General features: G+C 36.2%; 1 protein-coding gene across 1 annotated transcript in view; it reads right to left on the bottom strand.

Moving 5' to 3' along the window:
* XIRP2 (xin actin binding repeat containing 2) overlaps positions 1-16,669 on the bottom strand; it is a 43,039-nt gene extending 26,370 nt beyond the window's left edge. The window contains exon 1 of the mRNA XM_054829413.1: positions 16,358-16,669. Coding sequence (XP_054685388.1) covers positions 16,358-16,669 — 312 coding nt within the window. The remainder of the gene's footprint in view (positions 1-16,357) is intronic.
* Between the last annotated feature and the right edge of the window lie 333 nt (positions 16,670-17,002).

Genomic DNA, 17,002 nt, shown 5'->3' with positions numbered 1-17,002 from the left:
AGCAAGAGAAAGATTTCTGGAGTGGAGAAAGTAGCTATCTTTCTGCTCCCTGACTCTTCCGCACTAGTCTGTCAGATACTTTCAGGTTGTACATCCCACTCTGAAAAGACATGGTGGCACAGTGCCAATAAGATAAGTTCTGTGACCCGGCTGGGTTACAATGCAGACATGACAGTGCAGGTGCGCAGTTGCAGCACAGGTAGGATAGAGACCTTGGGCAGAACGTAGGTATGCTGAGAGGAATGTGATACTGTGCCAAGGGTATCAGGAGACAGCAGGTGGCTGAAATGAATAGGGTGTTTTGTGTGGGAAGGGCTATGGCTTCAAACTGCTATTCCTTTTGTACCCTTTCTCAGAGTTAGTTATCAGTTACAATTACAAACCAGTATTGATTATGATATTTTGGTTTAAAACAGCTGAAGAGCTGACCATTATGTCTGAAATCTGGTACGGACAATCTGTGATGCAGAAATGGCTATGCAGAGGAGAAATGAAGGATGAGCGAGGGAGGGAGAGGAGAAATAAAAAAAATGCAGCTGTGCATGTTGTTAGATCAGCCTGAACGTCTGTCTCCTGCTTCTGTGGTTCTGCAACCAGCCAGTGCCTGGCATAAGTAAGAACAGCCTCAGGATCATATTACCACAGCATCGTTTGTGCTTTCAGTAGTCAACACCAGAAAATCACTTTAACGATGTTCCAACTTCTGCAATATTAGAACAAAATAGCAAGCTCAAAATATACTGTATTTTCAATGTTGGCATCTTTGAAAACAAAATCAACCAGTTTTGGTTTTATTTCTAATATATTTTTCTATAGTTACCAGTAACAGCTAAAAGCCTTCAGAATTTGCAGATTCTTTTTCTTATTCTTGCAAGCTATGCACCAATATAAATTTGATTTGCATTTCTCTTAACTATTAGTTTTATTAACTTGTAGCATATTTCTATAATGTTTTTTCACATTTTCATTACCTATAAAGTTTATATAAGTTAGTATTTTGGACATTTATTTTAATAGGATTTTTTTTTTAAATGAATGTATCTTTTTTGACCATTTTTAATATCAATTACAGGAATATTGGCCCTGCTTAAGAGATTTGCATGTAAATTCTTTTATGGACAGATTTCTGAGCTGTTGGCCAGTATCGCAGAAGGTATTTTCATTCAAGCTTATTTTCCTGTGTTCAGAAAAGCATATGTGTCAAATAAAACTGGAAGTCTGGGATAATACTTACAAATTGCTTAGACATAAAATATTACCGTTTGTCTTTACTGTTCAGTTTTGCTACCAGCAACCTTGTTTAAATCTCAGGTTTTGTTTTGTAGTAAGCATCATTATTCCCATTTTTCAAGACTGCAGTGGGTTTGGTATTTTTGTAATTTGGAGATTTCAGTAAACAGTCTCAGTTACCAGTTCTAGGAATACTCTTCTCAGTTTCATGCCATGATATTAATTTGTCATCCTAGTCCCGTGAAGCATTTTGTTATAGGTGACTGAATGCAATTTAATGTAGCTTCATATTAAGTAGTTTGAGACTGGTGTTTATTGTTCCAAATCTCTTTGTTAATTTGTCTTTTGATTTCTATGTACTGCTGCTTGTAATAATGTACCCAAACAAGAATAACTATGTTTTCCTCTATAATTACCCTGACATTTCGGGGACTGCTAATACTTTTGTCCACAAAATATACTTACACTGTAGTGGATCTATAATTTTAAATACCTTATTTCTCTTTTAGTTGTTTCTAATTAAGTTTTCATTATTTTCATAGCCAGTTTTAGCTTTTACCACAATGTTCCACAGTTATCCATATTCTTTAAATCCCTGATATGGTTAGTCCCTGTATAGATGAATGATCCATTTAATGGTCTCTGTGGAAGGAAAGTGCTGTTCTGATATACAGTGACAATGGTCTGGGGCAGAGGAACTGCATGCTTAGCACTGTGCAGAATGTTTTGCTCTAAACAAACCAATTTATGACCATGTGCATTCTGTTCCTCCCTTTCACTGTCACAGTGCCGCCCATATGACAGTTTCCAGCTGCCCCAGCCCCATTTTGCAGTGTCCCTATCTTAGTGGGGCTTCTGAAGGATGATTTTCTTGCACTGTTGCTCCAGCTGAAGTGCTAGAGCTCAGATTTATTCTTAGAAAATGATATTTCCTACTGTGAAAAAGTTATTGGAAGGTGTTACGATTACCATAAACTCCTTTTAATCGGTGTAAGTTTAATTTGCATACTGTTTTATTGGGGTATCTACCCAGATAACCTAATGACAGTGAATAGCAAAAAAATCTGCTTAATAAGGATAGAATTAACGTAAATGCCACTTATCGAAAAAGCACCACGGTAGTGCCAAGAGGTGCTTAATTAGAAGCTAATGTATGCAACTATTTCAAAAGTTGCCAAATGAAAACTAAAAGAAGAATTATTTGGTTTTCCTTCTGATTTAAGCAGGGTTCAGTTCATGTCAGGCTTTTGTAACTATATGTATGTTCTTGGTGGGAGCAGGTATTCAGTTGGGACTGTTGTGTGGAGCACCTTGTTTAACAGCACTTGTTCCTTTTTTTTTTTGGACATATTTTGGTGAAATCTGACCATATTTAAGTAACTTTCTTTCATGCAACTACTTCAGTTTTACGTACTGGCTCTGATATTAGATTCTATTTTTGAATGGGCTTCTCAGAAAAAGTTGACACAAGAAGCTATTTTTATGTTCTGATCTCACACTCTAGACATGATGAAAAGAATTAAGCACTGGAGTGCCAAATTTCAGGGAATATGCAGTCATTACATTTAGAAATGCCAGTGATAAAGATTCCAATTTCAGTGGCCTACTGAGTGACTATGCTTCATTTAGATAGTAGATTTTCCACTTGCTATCCAGTCCTGCACTAATCTAAAAGTCAGTAAGCCAGAACACATCAAGTTTTAAATAGAGGAAAACTGTTTACCAAATTACTACTACCTTTTCTGCATACATTGAACTACCTTGGATTGGAAGAGGAATTTGCAGTCAGTATATTAAATAGATTGCCAAAAGCTACTATTAATGCTCAAAGTATTTAATCTTTTTTTAAAGGACATTTTTAAGTGTATTCGAAAAATGCACTCATCCCCATCCCATCATGTCTAAACTACTTTTGTTACATGTGCTAGCTAAAGGAAAGCTAGCTACCACCTAACTTTCATTTTATTTGTGGTCTCCACTAAAAGAATGCATGTGTAAGAAATGACAAAGAAGGGTAGGTAGAAGGAACAGGCCCACAGAGAAAGGGTAAAAGCATAGGGTGAAAGGAAAATAATAAAACCGTAAATGGATGATAAGGTAGGAAATGAATGGAGCAGTAGGAGAAGTGTTTAGAAATCAGATCTGTTGCTTTAAAAATAGTTGCATAGAATCTTGATCCATCAGTGCTTTTTTCTTTATGATTGTAACTTTAAATACTTGAGGGTTGCTATTCAAATAATTGTTCTCGATAGCAATTCAAGTTACACTTAATGTCTAAGGGCTTTGCTGGACTGGATCCTAACATTTACTATTGCCTACAAAAAGCTGGCGCCTCAAATTCCAATTCAAAACAAGAGTCTGCTTCACTGGAGAGTACACAGGAATGATTTGAGGTTAATTCTAGCGCTGAAGGAGCTGATAATATCTCCTGTGAATCACTCAATCTCAGTAAAAATATAGAAAAATAAAAGATAAAGCAACATAGTCCTGGCCTGCCTGGAAAAAGCCTTTGGAAATGCCAGCATGAGACAAGTCTGTTTCTGATATATTTCTCATTTGTAATTAAAAATATGATGGAAACCCATTCTGGTGCAATTTAGAAGCAGGGAGTGCATGGAATCATGTCTACCATCTGCTGGAATGCTGATGGCATTATTAAGATTGATGACAAACCCCCTAAAGTGACTATTACAGAGGAGCGCTAATAACACCTGCTGCATAAACTCTATGAAGCCATTAAGTAAACTGTTGAGACAAAGCCACGATTCTCAGTTGATTCTCTGCAATGCACCACTTCGCTAAGACAGAATTTCACAAGAGGCTTTAAGAAAACCCCTATGGCTGCCTTGAACCTGCTCATTCGTTTTATCCCCAGACCAGCTCCAGAGATGCTTATCCTTTTCAGCTGTTACAGACAGTTTTAAAATAAGACAGTATTTTGATTTGTAGGAAGGGTATAAAATAAGTGGTGTATACATGGAACAGAAGCCCTGAAAAGAGCTTGTTGTCAACCCGAGGGAAAAGAAGATCTATTTGCAGAATTGCCATCTCAGAATGGGGCTCTACACTAAGAAAAAATATTGAAGGGCTAAAATGCCTTGAAATGCCTATCCATTTCACTCTTAATTACTAAACCTCCCCCTGATTTGCCATTTATCACCACAGCAAAATTGATACAGGGTCCCTGGTCTTACTACTTAAAAAGCAATGGCCTCATTCTTTGAGCCAAAAAGGGAAATTCTTTTAATTGTTGACAGTGTTTGGCATACATTAAATTACTGAGCTGTTCAGACTCTGTCCCATGGAAGGAGTATCAGTTATATGCAGCTCATTGTATTATGCTGATTTGAAACTTTATAGCAGTTTTCACAGTAAGATAATGAATATTTGTGCTAAATCAGCACCTGGACAATGGATTAAATAGAGAACTATAGGACATACAGCAGCTACAGAAGCTTCCCTTCCTAAACCAATATTGTGCAATAGTCCATCTCTACTGGCATTTTTGGAGGACAAAATAGTTGTGTGTTTTAGAAGCACATAAGGAAACTGAGGCCACAGTTAAATAATTTGACAGTGACCAAACATGTTTTAATGAGCTTTTTTCAAGCATGTGATACTACAGTGACTGAGTAACATCATTTAAAGTAGGCCAGCTACAATATGTCAAAATCTAGATCAAGATAAAATTTATGAATACTGCAAAATAAAAAAACTTGGTAGAAGTAAATCTTACTACAGCTTTTTAAAGTAAATTGAAATAAAATCACATACAAATCAAACAGAATTTATACCAAGTTGGTACTAGAAATCTATATAAATCACTGGCAATACATTACCAGCGAAACATGCAGAATAAGAGGTTCAGATCTGAGACAGCTGTATTGAATATGAAATAGAAAGAACAGCAACAAAACACTGGACATGGTACAGGCAGCATAGCTTTGTAACCAGCATTAACAGGGTACAATTTTCAGGCTTGGTTCAAGTCATGGAAACTGTTTTCTAAACCAATGTGATTAGTAACCAAGAAAAATGTCAAAATTCTTTTTCCAAAATTATGATCTGTGGCAGCATAAAATGCTCTTTCACCACATAGGAGGCACAAATTAAGATTTGAACCATAGCAAAAATTAAACACAGTAGCTTTTCTCTTCTATCTGCTCTTGCTTTTTTCACTTTTTGTTTACATACATACACCAAACATTTCAATCAAACATAACTTGTCCTTTCTATTTATATAATAATTCCAAAGTAATCGGAAAAAAGTTTTACCACAACATTAAAAAAATGCAACACTTTTTAAAATAATCCTACCCTGTTTTAGCACAATAAAGTTTTATTTAAAGCTTCCACAATAAACTTAGTACCCTCTTTGCATTGCAGTTGTAAAAGGAACACTGCTGTATACTGAATTCCCATGTCAGCTCTAGGTTTATACTTTTGTTCTTTATTAGCTTTTTTCCTCTTACAATGCATATTTAGGGATGTAATTTTATAACTCTCAGTGTTTTCAACCTTACAGGGGAAATTGAAGAACTGTTATTTTTATCAGTGCTATTGTTAATTGCAGGTGTGGGACTGGATAAAAATGTTATTTATTTGGGGTTTCATAAGAGCATGTGCGGGCTTGCGGTTTTTGCTTTTTTCTTGTATATTCACTGGTAATATACACTTTTCTTTGCACACTCTCCTGCTGAAATTTACTTAGATTCAGAGGCATATCAGTTTAGACCTGTTAAGGTTCTTAAAATATGTCAGTGTATGGCTCTGCCTTTAAACAAAACAAAATAATGATTTTAAGAGTAGTGTTTTCTAACACAATCATTTTGTGGCTAGTATTGCTGCAGACATTTATGTTCTTTCTGTTGTCACTTTCCACAGTCATTTGCTATTTCATGATTTTTGTAATTATTTTAAATAGCTGGAAATTATTAGAAGTATGTTGTGGTGTGAAATGGAAATAAAAAATAAGAAAGCAGAAACAAAAGCACTAGCAGAGTGGGGAAGCAAATGACTTCCAAAATTACTAATATTTCTAGTTCTTAGTAGGCACTCTATTTTAGCTGCATATTCTCACATGCACCAATCTCTCTTGACCTTCCACTTTGTTTCCTTCCAAAATATTGCCTGTCTTCTAACATTTGATAATTTTCCAGTAATACTGAGCATGCTAGTTCCCAGAACCCACTAGAAGCAGGACAGAAGTATTTTCCTTTAGTTGTTCAAGCAACTGTGGCAGAACCCTCTGTTGTAGTCAAGAGCAAAAAGAAAAATGCAGAGGCTTAGTCTAACTAAAGACAATTTCTCCCTTTGTAAGAGCTCCAACTAGTTGACACATTTTAAAGTGTTGAATGTGTTTATTTCCATTAAACATATACTAATTTTAAAAACTTAAACATATGGTGTAATCTCTGATACTGCTTCCAAAACTACAGTAAGCAATATGTGTTCAAGTGCCCATAATTTTTCATTTATTCAGTAATAATACAGGGCACATCAACTGAACCTTCTAAGTCATTTGCTTCACACATCACCGGAGATACACATACTGGGAACTTTTGGTAAAGTCCACAGCACTCCTGAATTTAAAATTTCTTGTAAACTTTTTTCTCAGTGAGCTAAATTAAGATTTACCCCACTGCTTTTTTTTTTTTTTCCTTTTTTTTTTTAATAGAATGCTTATATGGGCTCAACTAATTATCTTAAGTGAAAGCTTTTTAATCTAACATTCATTGCGTGTTTTTAAATTAGTTTTCCCCCCACAACATTACTATCTATAAAAACTAGTAAAAATTATGTATTATCAGCATTCCATATTTTTAAGAAATAGCATTTTCTTTGGTCAGATACTGGGCTGATGTTTAAAAATGAGTTATAAGAGAAAATGAAACAGATATTCTACAATGGAAGATTAACAATGAGCGTATAAAGAGGGCATTATGTAAGAGATGTAGCTACAGAGAATTCAATATGACCTATAAATTATGGTAAATGATGGAGAGACTGAGACAGCGGGCATAAATAGGGAGATTCTCAAAACTAGTATTACTAGACCATTTTCATACCCATAGTCCAGCAATGATATTTATTATCTATGACAGAACTTCATATAAACAGCTTCAGAGAAAGACAGTGCATAGCTTGAACACTCTTGGGTATACAAAGTTCACGAACTGCTTAATCCTGAGTAACATCTACTATTCCAATCTTGTTAATCAAGTCTTACAGTTGAAACAAACATACCGTCACACCATGACACAGAAGAGAGAAAAAAGAAACAAAGTTAATGCATGTCAATGGTATTTTCTTTTGATTTTTCTTTCCCATTTTTTAAATGCCTATAGATTACTTAGCTTTAAGATAACATACCGTGTTACTTTGAATCTCGGCAGCAAACATCTAAAAAAGGATACAATTTTTACAGAACTTTTTTTGAAAGGGATAACAGGGCAAAAAAGGCAAAAGGGAGCTGACAAAAGGGAGAAGATACAGAGCTAAAGGAGCACAAACAGAAGCACACATGAGACATCTTGTTTGTGAAAAGGATCCCTTCTATTAAGACAGCTGATGTAGTAAAGTGTGTTTAGCAGGTCATTTGTACCTTCTGTACTATAACAGCCCAGGTTGGCATCTACCAATATACTGGTACTACCTGTGCCTTCGACATATAAAGATGGAAGGTATTCTATGCTATACTTCTCCTTGAAAACTCAGGAATTGTACTGCTTTCATGAAGATTCAGAACATAGCATGAAACTCCTGACAACAACCTCAGAAAACATGGTGAGTCCATTTCTCTTTCTACTAGTTACTGTCAGAGAATAACAGAATTGTTAACAGTTTGTTCTCACAAACTTTATACAGGTTGGAGGAAAAATAACAGGAATAGGCATATTGGCAATTTTATTTTACATATTTAGTAGCCTATCGAAATAGTCAGTAATTGTGAGTATGTTTTGGTGCAGGTGCTTATTTGATTGTTAACTTGAAATTGTTCATTTGACATATTGCACATTGTACTCTGCAGCAGCAAGCAATGTCTCTTTCACTCCTGTTTAATTTATGGATCTGCTCTCTGCTCTCCCCTGCATACTACCACTTGTGGATTTCTCAGATTTTACGTCACAAGCTTATTTCCTTCCTAATCAACTTAACCCAGATATGACGTTTCCCTCCAAGTGCTGTTTCCCAAGACACGCTAGTAATGGATTTATTTACTTCCTATCTTTCCACATCACTTTCATGCTTCAAGAATTGATTAAGATGCCACAGGCTGGTAAATTGTTCCAAAAACCAGCATACAGAATGACGGTGAAAATGTTTTAAGATTTGTTGCTTTCTGCCACAAATGACAAATACTTAAGAAGAAGTTAGTTAGGATAAGAAGTATTGTCTATAAAATATTTCAAACTAAAATGAAACTAAATGTGGAGATGAAGTTAAAGAACATGTTATAAATGAAACATACTTTTCCAAACGTCATTTTCTGGCCGCTGACCGTGGAAAGGAGCTGTGCCTTTCCAAGTGCTTTATGGTCAGTTTCCCACAGAGGTTATCAAGCTCTGATGCTGCTGGCTAATAGGTTGGAAACCATACAACAAAAATAGACTTGGGTAAAGTGAGGTATTTACTGACTTAATGGGTCTGGAAAGAGGAGAGGTAATTTTTTTGATGACCCAGAAATCACAATTCTTCACCCTCAAGATCAAACTGTACAAAACTCAATGGACATCACATACAGCTCTCTAAGTTAAAAGGTTTTAACTTTATTGGTCTCTGCAGATTTTAAAATGTTAAAGGTTATTTCTACAACACCCAATTTCTAGGTCATTTCTAAGTGATTGTAGCTTTAAAGAAGAACCTTTCATGACTTTTGTGTGTGTGTGTGTGTGTGTGTGTATGTGTGTGTGCCTTTCCTAAGAATCCCCAAGGGACATTTTCGTCATTTCTCCATTCACTTGGTGTGCTTGCTTAATAGCACACAGTCAGATTAGAGATAGCATCCACATATGGAAGGCAGAGCTTCTCTCCTTTTCTCTGCCTTCTGGAGACTTGAGCCAAACACTAGTCAGTCTGCTATAGTCCTGAACTTACAAGAAAGTAATTTCTGCTAAATCAGGCCCTAAAGAAATATTTGAAATATCAAATATCCTGTCTGTTCAGAATACAATTAACAGCTTACAAAAATTAAGTCAGATTCTTTCTAAATCTAATTTCTTCTCATAACCACTGCAGTTTACTGTGCATTGTGAAAAGTAAAAATTAAAAAAACCACTTTCTCCTAAATCCTCCCAAAAAACCAAGACAGAGAGCAAAATGAGACAACATTGTGTTTCTTTCCATACAACTTAGTGTTCTTTCATTGGTGCCATTTTCAATATGTTGCATATAGAAACATACATAGACGCTCTATTCTACTACTACAAATAGCTTTGTATTACAATATTGGCACTTCAGAAGAAAAACCCAACCTGATTCTTTTAGCTCTTTCAGTTTTCCTGAATTGAATGAGATTCTCCTCCATTTACTCCATTTCCACAGCTCAGCTGTAGAACTTCAGTTAGCACAAAATAAAATGAAAATAATATTTCTCTTTAATTTCACTGGTCTTTGCTGAAGGAACTAAAGGAAAAACATCGTATCTGCAGTGATACAGGTAGAAGTCCTGAAAATATCTCAAAAACTGTCAGAAGGCCTTTATTACTAAAAAGCCTTTCTGGATATGCACTTTTCTCACTTTCTAGACTTTTACAATACCTGCTAAACTTGTGTGTATATATACAACTTTTTAGGGATATCTGTTACCACGTAATGATCGAAGTATGATTGTGTTCAATAGCATAAAAAAATTTCTACTTAATCTTGTAGAGAAAATGTGCTTTGTGTTTTTCAAATGCTTCTATTTAAATGCTTCCCTGTTCCAGAAAGACTTTTAGACTGCCTTCCTAGGAAAGTCAGTCATCCTAGGAAGTAGTGTTTGATGCACTGTCAAAATCATTTTTTCTGTTAGCTAACTGTACTCCACAAAACACTCAATTCATCATAACAGATGAAAAGTGCCTCTTTAAATTAAAAATACAACAGCCAAAAAACCAGGCAAGAAGTCTTTTTAAGAGTAGGGCAGAAAGAACGTAGGGAATGGAGCCAGACAATAATCAGACAAAAACGAGACCTACACCTGAAATCATTGCAATTTGTTGAGGACAAGTGATCCTAAAAATAAGCCACCCTCATCTGCCGCACATGATACATGATGAATCTTTGTGAATTCTGAATAAACAGTAAGCAACAAGAACATTGCGAGGCAAAAACCCTATCTATTAAATCTCAGCACAAAGGAGACTTCCTTTGGAAAGTTTAGTTGCGGGCATATGACTATAGTCCATCCCATCCTGTTCCTTATAAAAATACAGCCTGCTCAACAGTACTTTATATGTAAATGAGATTAAACCCAAATTGAATTTCTCATAAGGAACTGGTTACACACAAGTTTCAATTTTCCAACTGATCTGTCCTACTTTCTAGCAGTCTTCCCCGTTGCTGTAGCTCAAAGAGTAACATCTCTCTCTGCGAGAAGTGGATGGTGATTCTACCCTTTTAAGGTGAGATCCTATACAGATTGTTTGCTCTGCTGTGCGCACCTCCAAATAAAGCACAAAAAATGGTAAAGCTGGATTAAGGGCAGAAGAATAAAAGAGTTCTCAAGGGTCTGTTAGAGGAAAATATTAAAACTTGTTATTTGGAAAACATTCAAACATTTGGCCTAAGCAAAATTACTGAATAATTAGACAAGTCATGAAACTAGTGGCACAGGCCACTAGAGAAACTAGTTAGCAGGGGCATGGTGGAGAAGAAGGTCTGAGGTGTTGAGCTGTCACAAGTGTGAATCACTTGTACTGATTTCAAATCCAGTTTTGCATAACACCTTGAGGGAGGCAGGTGCACTCTCCAGAAAATAGTTACTTCTGGGTGTATATACAATGAAGGTATATAACAGTGTAACTAACACAGAGAAAATAGCTCAGAAGAACTGAAGACTGCAAGTGATACACTGGGATGGAATGTGAATCACTGCCAATTCATTGTTTAAACAGGAACGAACAGCAGTACTTTACAGAAGACCCTTATATATATATGTGTATGTATGTGTGTGTATATATAGATAAATATACACTGTACTGCAATAGTTCATAGGACTGTTTGTGAACAAAGGAGCTTTGGAAAGTTCCAATCCCACCATTGGAACAGCTGCTTTCTCTGGTGTAAAACATTGCAGAGATCACTGAGAACTCTGACAACATGTCCAGTCTCTAGAAAGGCAAAAATGTAATACATCTTCCAAAATGTGAAAAGCCAGTTCCGTTCAGAGATGGGTTAAATAAGAATAACCAAAGTGGGAGGAGGATTGTTTCTTCAGCTGATTTGTAAGGTACCTGTAAAGAGCTGATATATTCACTCAGAAAGTAGAAGCACAGAAGAATTTTTTTTTTTAAAGAAAAAAAAATGAATGTGAATTTTTACCAAAACCGTTATTCATGATCTACAATTCAAGTCCCATAGACAATGTAGCCTTTCCTTGTTGTGGAATCTTTTGCCATTAGAAAAAAGTTCATGCAAACAAAGGGGAGGAATGCATTGTGTCACAAAAAGAATGAGCTAAGAAAGAGATGAAGCCAAAATCCAGAAGGCTGACCATACAGCACTCCCTTCAATATCAAGCTTTTCAGCAACGATAATTGTTTGGCCATCCCATGCACTCCTCACTATTTGCTTTCATTCATCCATAACAAAAATACAAATCATGCAAGTGCTAACAGGGTACAAAACTGACCTACAGTTGTTGTGGGGTTTCCATTCTTTTCTGCATTACATGGCTTTGCTAAATTAATATAAACGTTTCTGAGAGTGTTAAGGGAAAAAAGATGTTGCTTGTTTAAACAATTTTAATGAAGGTCTAACCTTTTACATTAAACATCTGTTCCCTTCATTTACTTTCTGGCAGCAGTTCATATGTTTTCTGCAAAGGACACAGTTTAATGAACATATACCAGATTATTTAAATGAATGGTTTTAATGAGTTCTTTGAATAGGTTTCTCTGAAAAGTAAGCATGAAATTACTTTCTCTGTTGGGATGCTTTAACATATTTTAAGAAAAACATACATAATCACTTCCCAGCAAACACATGCCTTAGTTGCTTTAACATTCCAATGCCTTTGAGTGCTAATAAAATCAAGTAGTTGTTTCATGGGAGTGATAAGTCAGTACAGTAAATAGATGTTTTAGTACATTATTACTTCCTAAGAAACAGGTTTTTTTCCTATAGGAAAGGGGAAAATACTTATAATTTTATCAGAATGGGGCATCAGTTTATTTCTAAATAATGGAATGATATGGACAGGCCTGATACTACAGGCTTTCATTAAAAGGCTCCAGCAACAGGCTTAATAATTAACTTATTGACACTCCCAAGAAGGAAATACATCCAAGTTCCACTTGGATAAACTCAGGCAGAAGTACTTTGACTTCACCAAGTGATTTAGCTTCAAAATTATTAAACTTAGTCCATGACTCTATTTACTCTTCTTTTGTATTCTCTTATTGCAATATGAAATGTTCATTCCACTCAAATAACGATTGGGCATAGTTCACCATATAGTTCACCAGGAAGAAAAATATGCCAAAAGTCTAAATACATTTGCAGCTGCCTGTAAGAATGTCTTTCACTTTTGAACCAGCAGAGGGTTCTTTGTGTGATTGATCTAATTGTTTAGAAGTCACTTTATGGTTTAACATTATTTAATTGTCCTGATTTTTCTGTATTGATTTTGTACATATACAAATAACAGCATTGCAATGGAAATGCAACCTGAATGAGAGGGTTTAGAATTTTTAATCAGCAGTATTTTGCCTTCTTAGAATAAAATCTATTCTTCCTATGGAATAATGTAATAAGATATGCCATGGTCTTGAAAGTCTGATTAGTCAAGAGATAGTCCATTTAAGCATGGTTCTAGCAGTTGGCAGCCTTTTTCCAAGCATAAGGCTAATGAGCACATTCATTTATGCATAAGGTAACTGTAATATAGTTAGCTGGCACTGAGCCTTAAAAGACATTTTGTTTAACTTTTAAAAATTCCATTGTGATTTCTATGGCCTTGACTCAGTTTTACATATAGCCTTTTCAAACTTTGTTCTAATCTTCTCTATCGCGTCTAGGTGAAACCACTACAAAAATGCAAGGAAAATGCATCAGTTCATTCCTCATCCTTCACTCCTCCAGCCCATGGAAATGTGCTATGGGTGAAAGAGATCCAATCTTAAGCAATCAGTTTGCTAAGACCTTTGCATAGCCTTGCATTATATTGTGATGTAAGTATTTTCTTGTATTACTGATTATTTGATATAATTATAGTCAAAATGTATCTTCCGAAGGCATACTATTGTTTTTCCTGACAAGTATCTTATCTCATGGTGTAATATTTAACTACTAAAATACTTAACATTCATTAATATTAATAAATGCCTTTTTCACCTCTAACATCTAGGTCCTTGTCATTAACCAGATACACATCAAATGCTTAATATGCTACTTTAATACCTTCAGCATATTAATTTGAAATACGATACAAAGTCCAGGCTTTATACATGAAAAGCCTGAGATTGCTGTGGATCATTTTTATCTTACATGATTTTATTTTTTTAATGCTTATTCACTCTTACCGGTGGGGGAATCAGTAATTTCTACATATTTTTTGTGCTATTACATCTTGGACATAGATGTTTTTTGTAGACTCACTTTCAAATTTTTCTTTTTAAGTAAAAATGTCAAAGTAATGCTTACACTGTGAAAGTCTATGATGCAGATTACATTTTTCTACATTTCATATTGATTATATCTTGGAAACCTCAAGATGTTTTACAATGCTGGGGAAATAGATACTCAAAGGCAATATAAATCTTATTTCCTAAGACACCTACCTGAGCAGAATAACAGAATTCAAGCTTTTCCACTTGAATTCTGAAAAAAGGGCCCATTCCTCATGCTTTTCCACCCCTTGACACTTCCCAGTTTACAAGCACCATCTGCTTTTCAATGTTCTTTGCAAGATACTGATCTTAACAGTCGCAATTCCTTCACGAGTTTCAGTGACTTAGCAAGAAGGCATGCTCTGTAGAGAGTACACCTTTTTTGACTTCTGGCTGGCCAGAGAAAAAAATGGATTTTAACTAGAGCTCTACTCAAATACTTTTCATATGCAGCACTCTTAGCAAACAAATGATAAGGACGAGGAAGTAACACTTCCTTGATTCTTTTTTCCCCACCTCCCACTCTTTTTATTGAGCCTTTGTTTCCCTTTTGTATCAGAAATTATAAATTTTCACTTGGAGGAACACCTAGCAAAAAGATATATACTTGGAAATAATTTTTATAAAGTATATCAGTGAAATAACAATACTAATGGTCATATTCTAAGCTGCACATGAATTCAAAGCATTTCCAGGTGCAGCAGGAGCGAATTTTGCAAAGAAACCCTAAAAACATAATGTTTAATTGGTGTAACAGTTCTGAGACTGGGAGAAAGGAGTTCTTTTACTTTCTTGGTAATTATTGTTTAAGTAAAGGTCTGCAGTTCTGTCAAGTGAAGAATGCTGTTTAAGCCCAAAAAATTATTCTTTCTCACTCAATAAGGAGGTCTTATTGATCTTAAGATCCTATCTTAAGATTAAAAAAGAACCTATTTGTTCCTACAAGAATGATCATGTCTGCAATGCTGAATGTATTCTGCTTTATAGGAAAAAAAAGTTTATTTTGCTATTATTAAAAAATTACTAAGTTGGATCAACCAAAAGAGGTCTGCATTTTAAAATCATTTGAGTATGCCCCTTAGCAGCAGTCTATGACTATTTTAGATGGTCTTTAAAGTGCTCAATAATCCCATAAAGTTTTAACCTTTATTTTATTGGTACCTGCTATTTTTTGTGTTTTGTGTCTAAAGCCAATGGAAAGATTTTTCATGAATCACATGAATTTTTATTTTACTGTTCACATAAAAAAGCTTTCTAATATCTTTTAATAGAAGGATTTTGTGTATGAATTATATCACAGTCAGCATGCATTATTCTGAACTCTAGTTTCTGGACCAGAAAGCCATGTTTAAATCACTCTGGGCATTAAAATTAAATGCGTAAATGACTGACTACATGAACCAGCAGGGTTATCCAGCAGCAGTGAGAAGGTGGTAGAACACAGATTTGTGACATCAAGTTTTAGTATATCTTTGATAGAGAAGTGGGGTAAAAATTATTCAAAAAGGATACTTTATTTACTTAGGTATTTTTTTTAACTTGATAACTGAACAAGAAGTGAGGAATCACAATGTAGAAGGTATGAAATATTCCATCAGCAACCAAAACCTGCAGGGACATTTTAGTTTTCAGGCACAAGAGGTAAAACATGGTGAAAGACATTTTAGCCACAAAAATGAAGTTGCCCTAATTAAGATTACTAATAACCTTTTCAGTATCTTATACTTCTCTGAAGCATTTTTTAAGCTTAAAAAAGCCTAGCTTCTCCCAAATAGTTCAAAGAAATCACAGACATTTCTCAGACAAAAACCTGATGACAAATAAATATTGCAATTTCTCCAGGCCTGTCATGTTATGCCAGTGAAAGCCAATGGGTGAAGCTACAGCAGGTTTCTCAGTTGAAAGGGTGTCAATACTGTTCTACGAATAAGAAGCAATTGCTTCAGAAAGTTTTAGAGTGTTTGCACTGTTTGGGAATTCTCTCAGGCCATAATATCTTGTTTTTCTCCCCCCCTAAAAAGCACCGGCCAAGCACAATTGCACACTAACTTACCTGACAGGTTGGCAGATAGCACCAGTCAGCAACCATTAAAATCATCCAGACCAATAACATTATGGAATAAGGAAAGCTATAGAACACTTAGTATTAACATACTGATCCAAATTGTCCATAGGACATTCACGGGAGCTGTGGCTGGCACTGCCCATTCCTAGTGGGGCACAGGAGAGGGGCGGTGTGAGGCTGGGGAAACCACCCTGCAGCCCTCGGGCCCATCTCCATTCCCTCAAGGTGTCCTTCCAGCCCAGGCACTTACCTTCTTGCCACCCAGGGCCTCAAAGTGGCTCCGCAGCTCCTCCACAGTGACGGGGAAGTGCTCGATCTGCTGAGGGCCACCTAGGGTCTCCTCCTTGAACACATCCACCCTCCTGCTGTCTGCCGGCACTTTCTTCACAGTGCTGCTGGAGCTGATCTTATCCGGCACCAGGGACCGTGGGGCTGGCGAGCACCGGAGCATGGAGCCAGGTCTTGCAGCATTGGCGGACTCCCATCTCTGCTTGAGGAGCTCCACAGAGCCCTTCTGCAGGGGCAAGTCTGCCAGCTCCAGCGTGCCCTGCCAACGCAACATGTACCTGGGGTCAGTACAGGCGGCACTGTGCTGGCAGAGGCCACCGTGAGGTGGCTGAAGAGCCCTTGTGGGTCATAGGACACAGGCTGGTGGCTGGGATAGAAGCCACTTCCCAATGGAAAGTGAGATCCAGTAAAACCAGATCCAGTAAGAGTCAGTGAAATGGTTCAGTGTGTTCATACAGCAGGAATATGTTACTTAAAGAGGGGTGGTGTTCAGAGATTTTATTCTTCAGCTTGCCAGCAGAATTGCTGTCTATCATGAATGGAAAAGCAGCAAGCACACAATTAGGGAGAATTTCAAACAAAGTGGGGCTAATGAATGAGTGCCTGG

Source organism: Grus americana, chromosome 6 (assembly GCF_028858705.1).
Source record: "Grus americana isolate bGruAme1 chromosome 6, bGruAme1.mat, whole genome shotgun sequence".
Lineage (NCBI taxonomy): Eukaryota > Metazoa > Chordata > Aves > Gruiformes > Gruidae > Grus > Grus americana.
The sequence above is the reverse complement of the archived record's forward strand: the minus strand, read 5'-3'. Positions and strand labels throughout refer to the sequence as shown.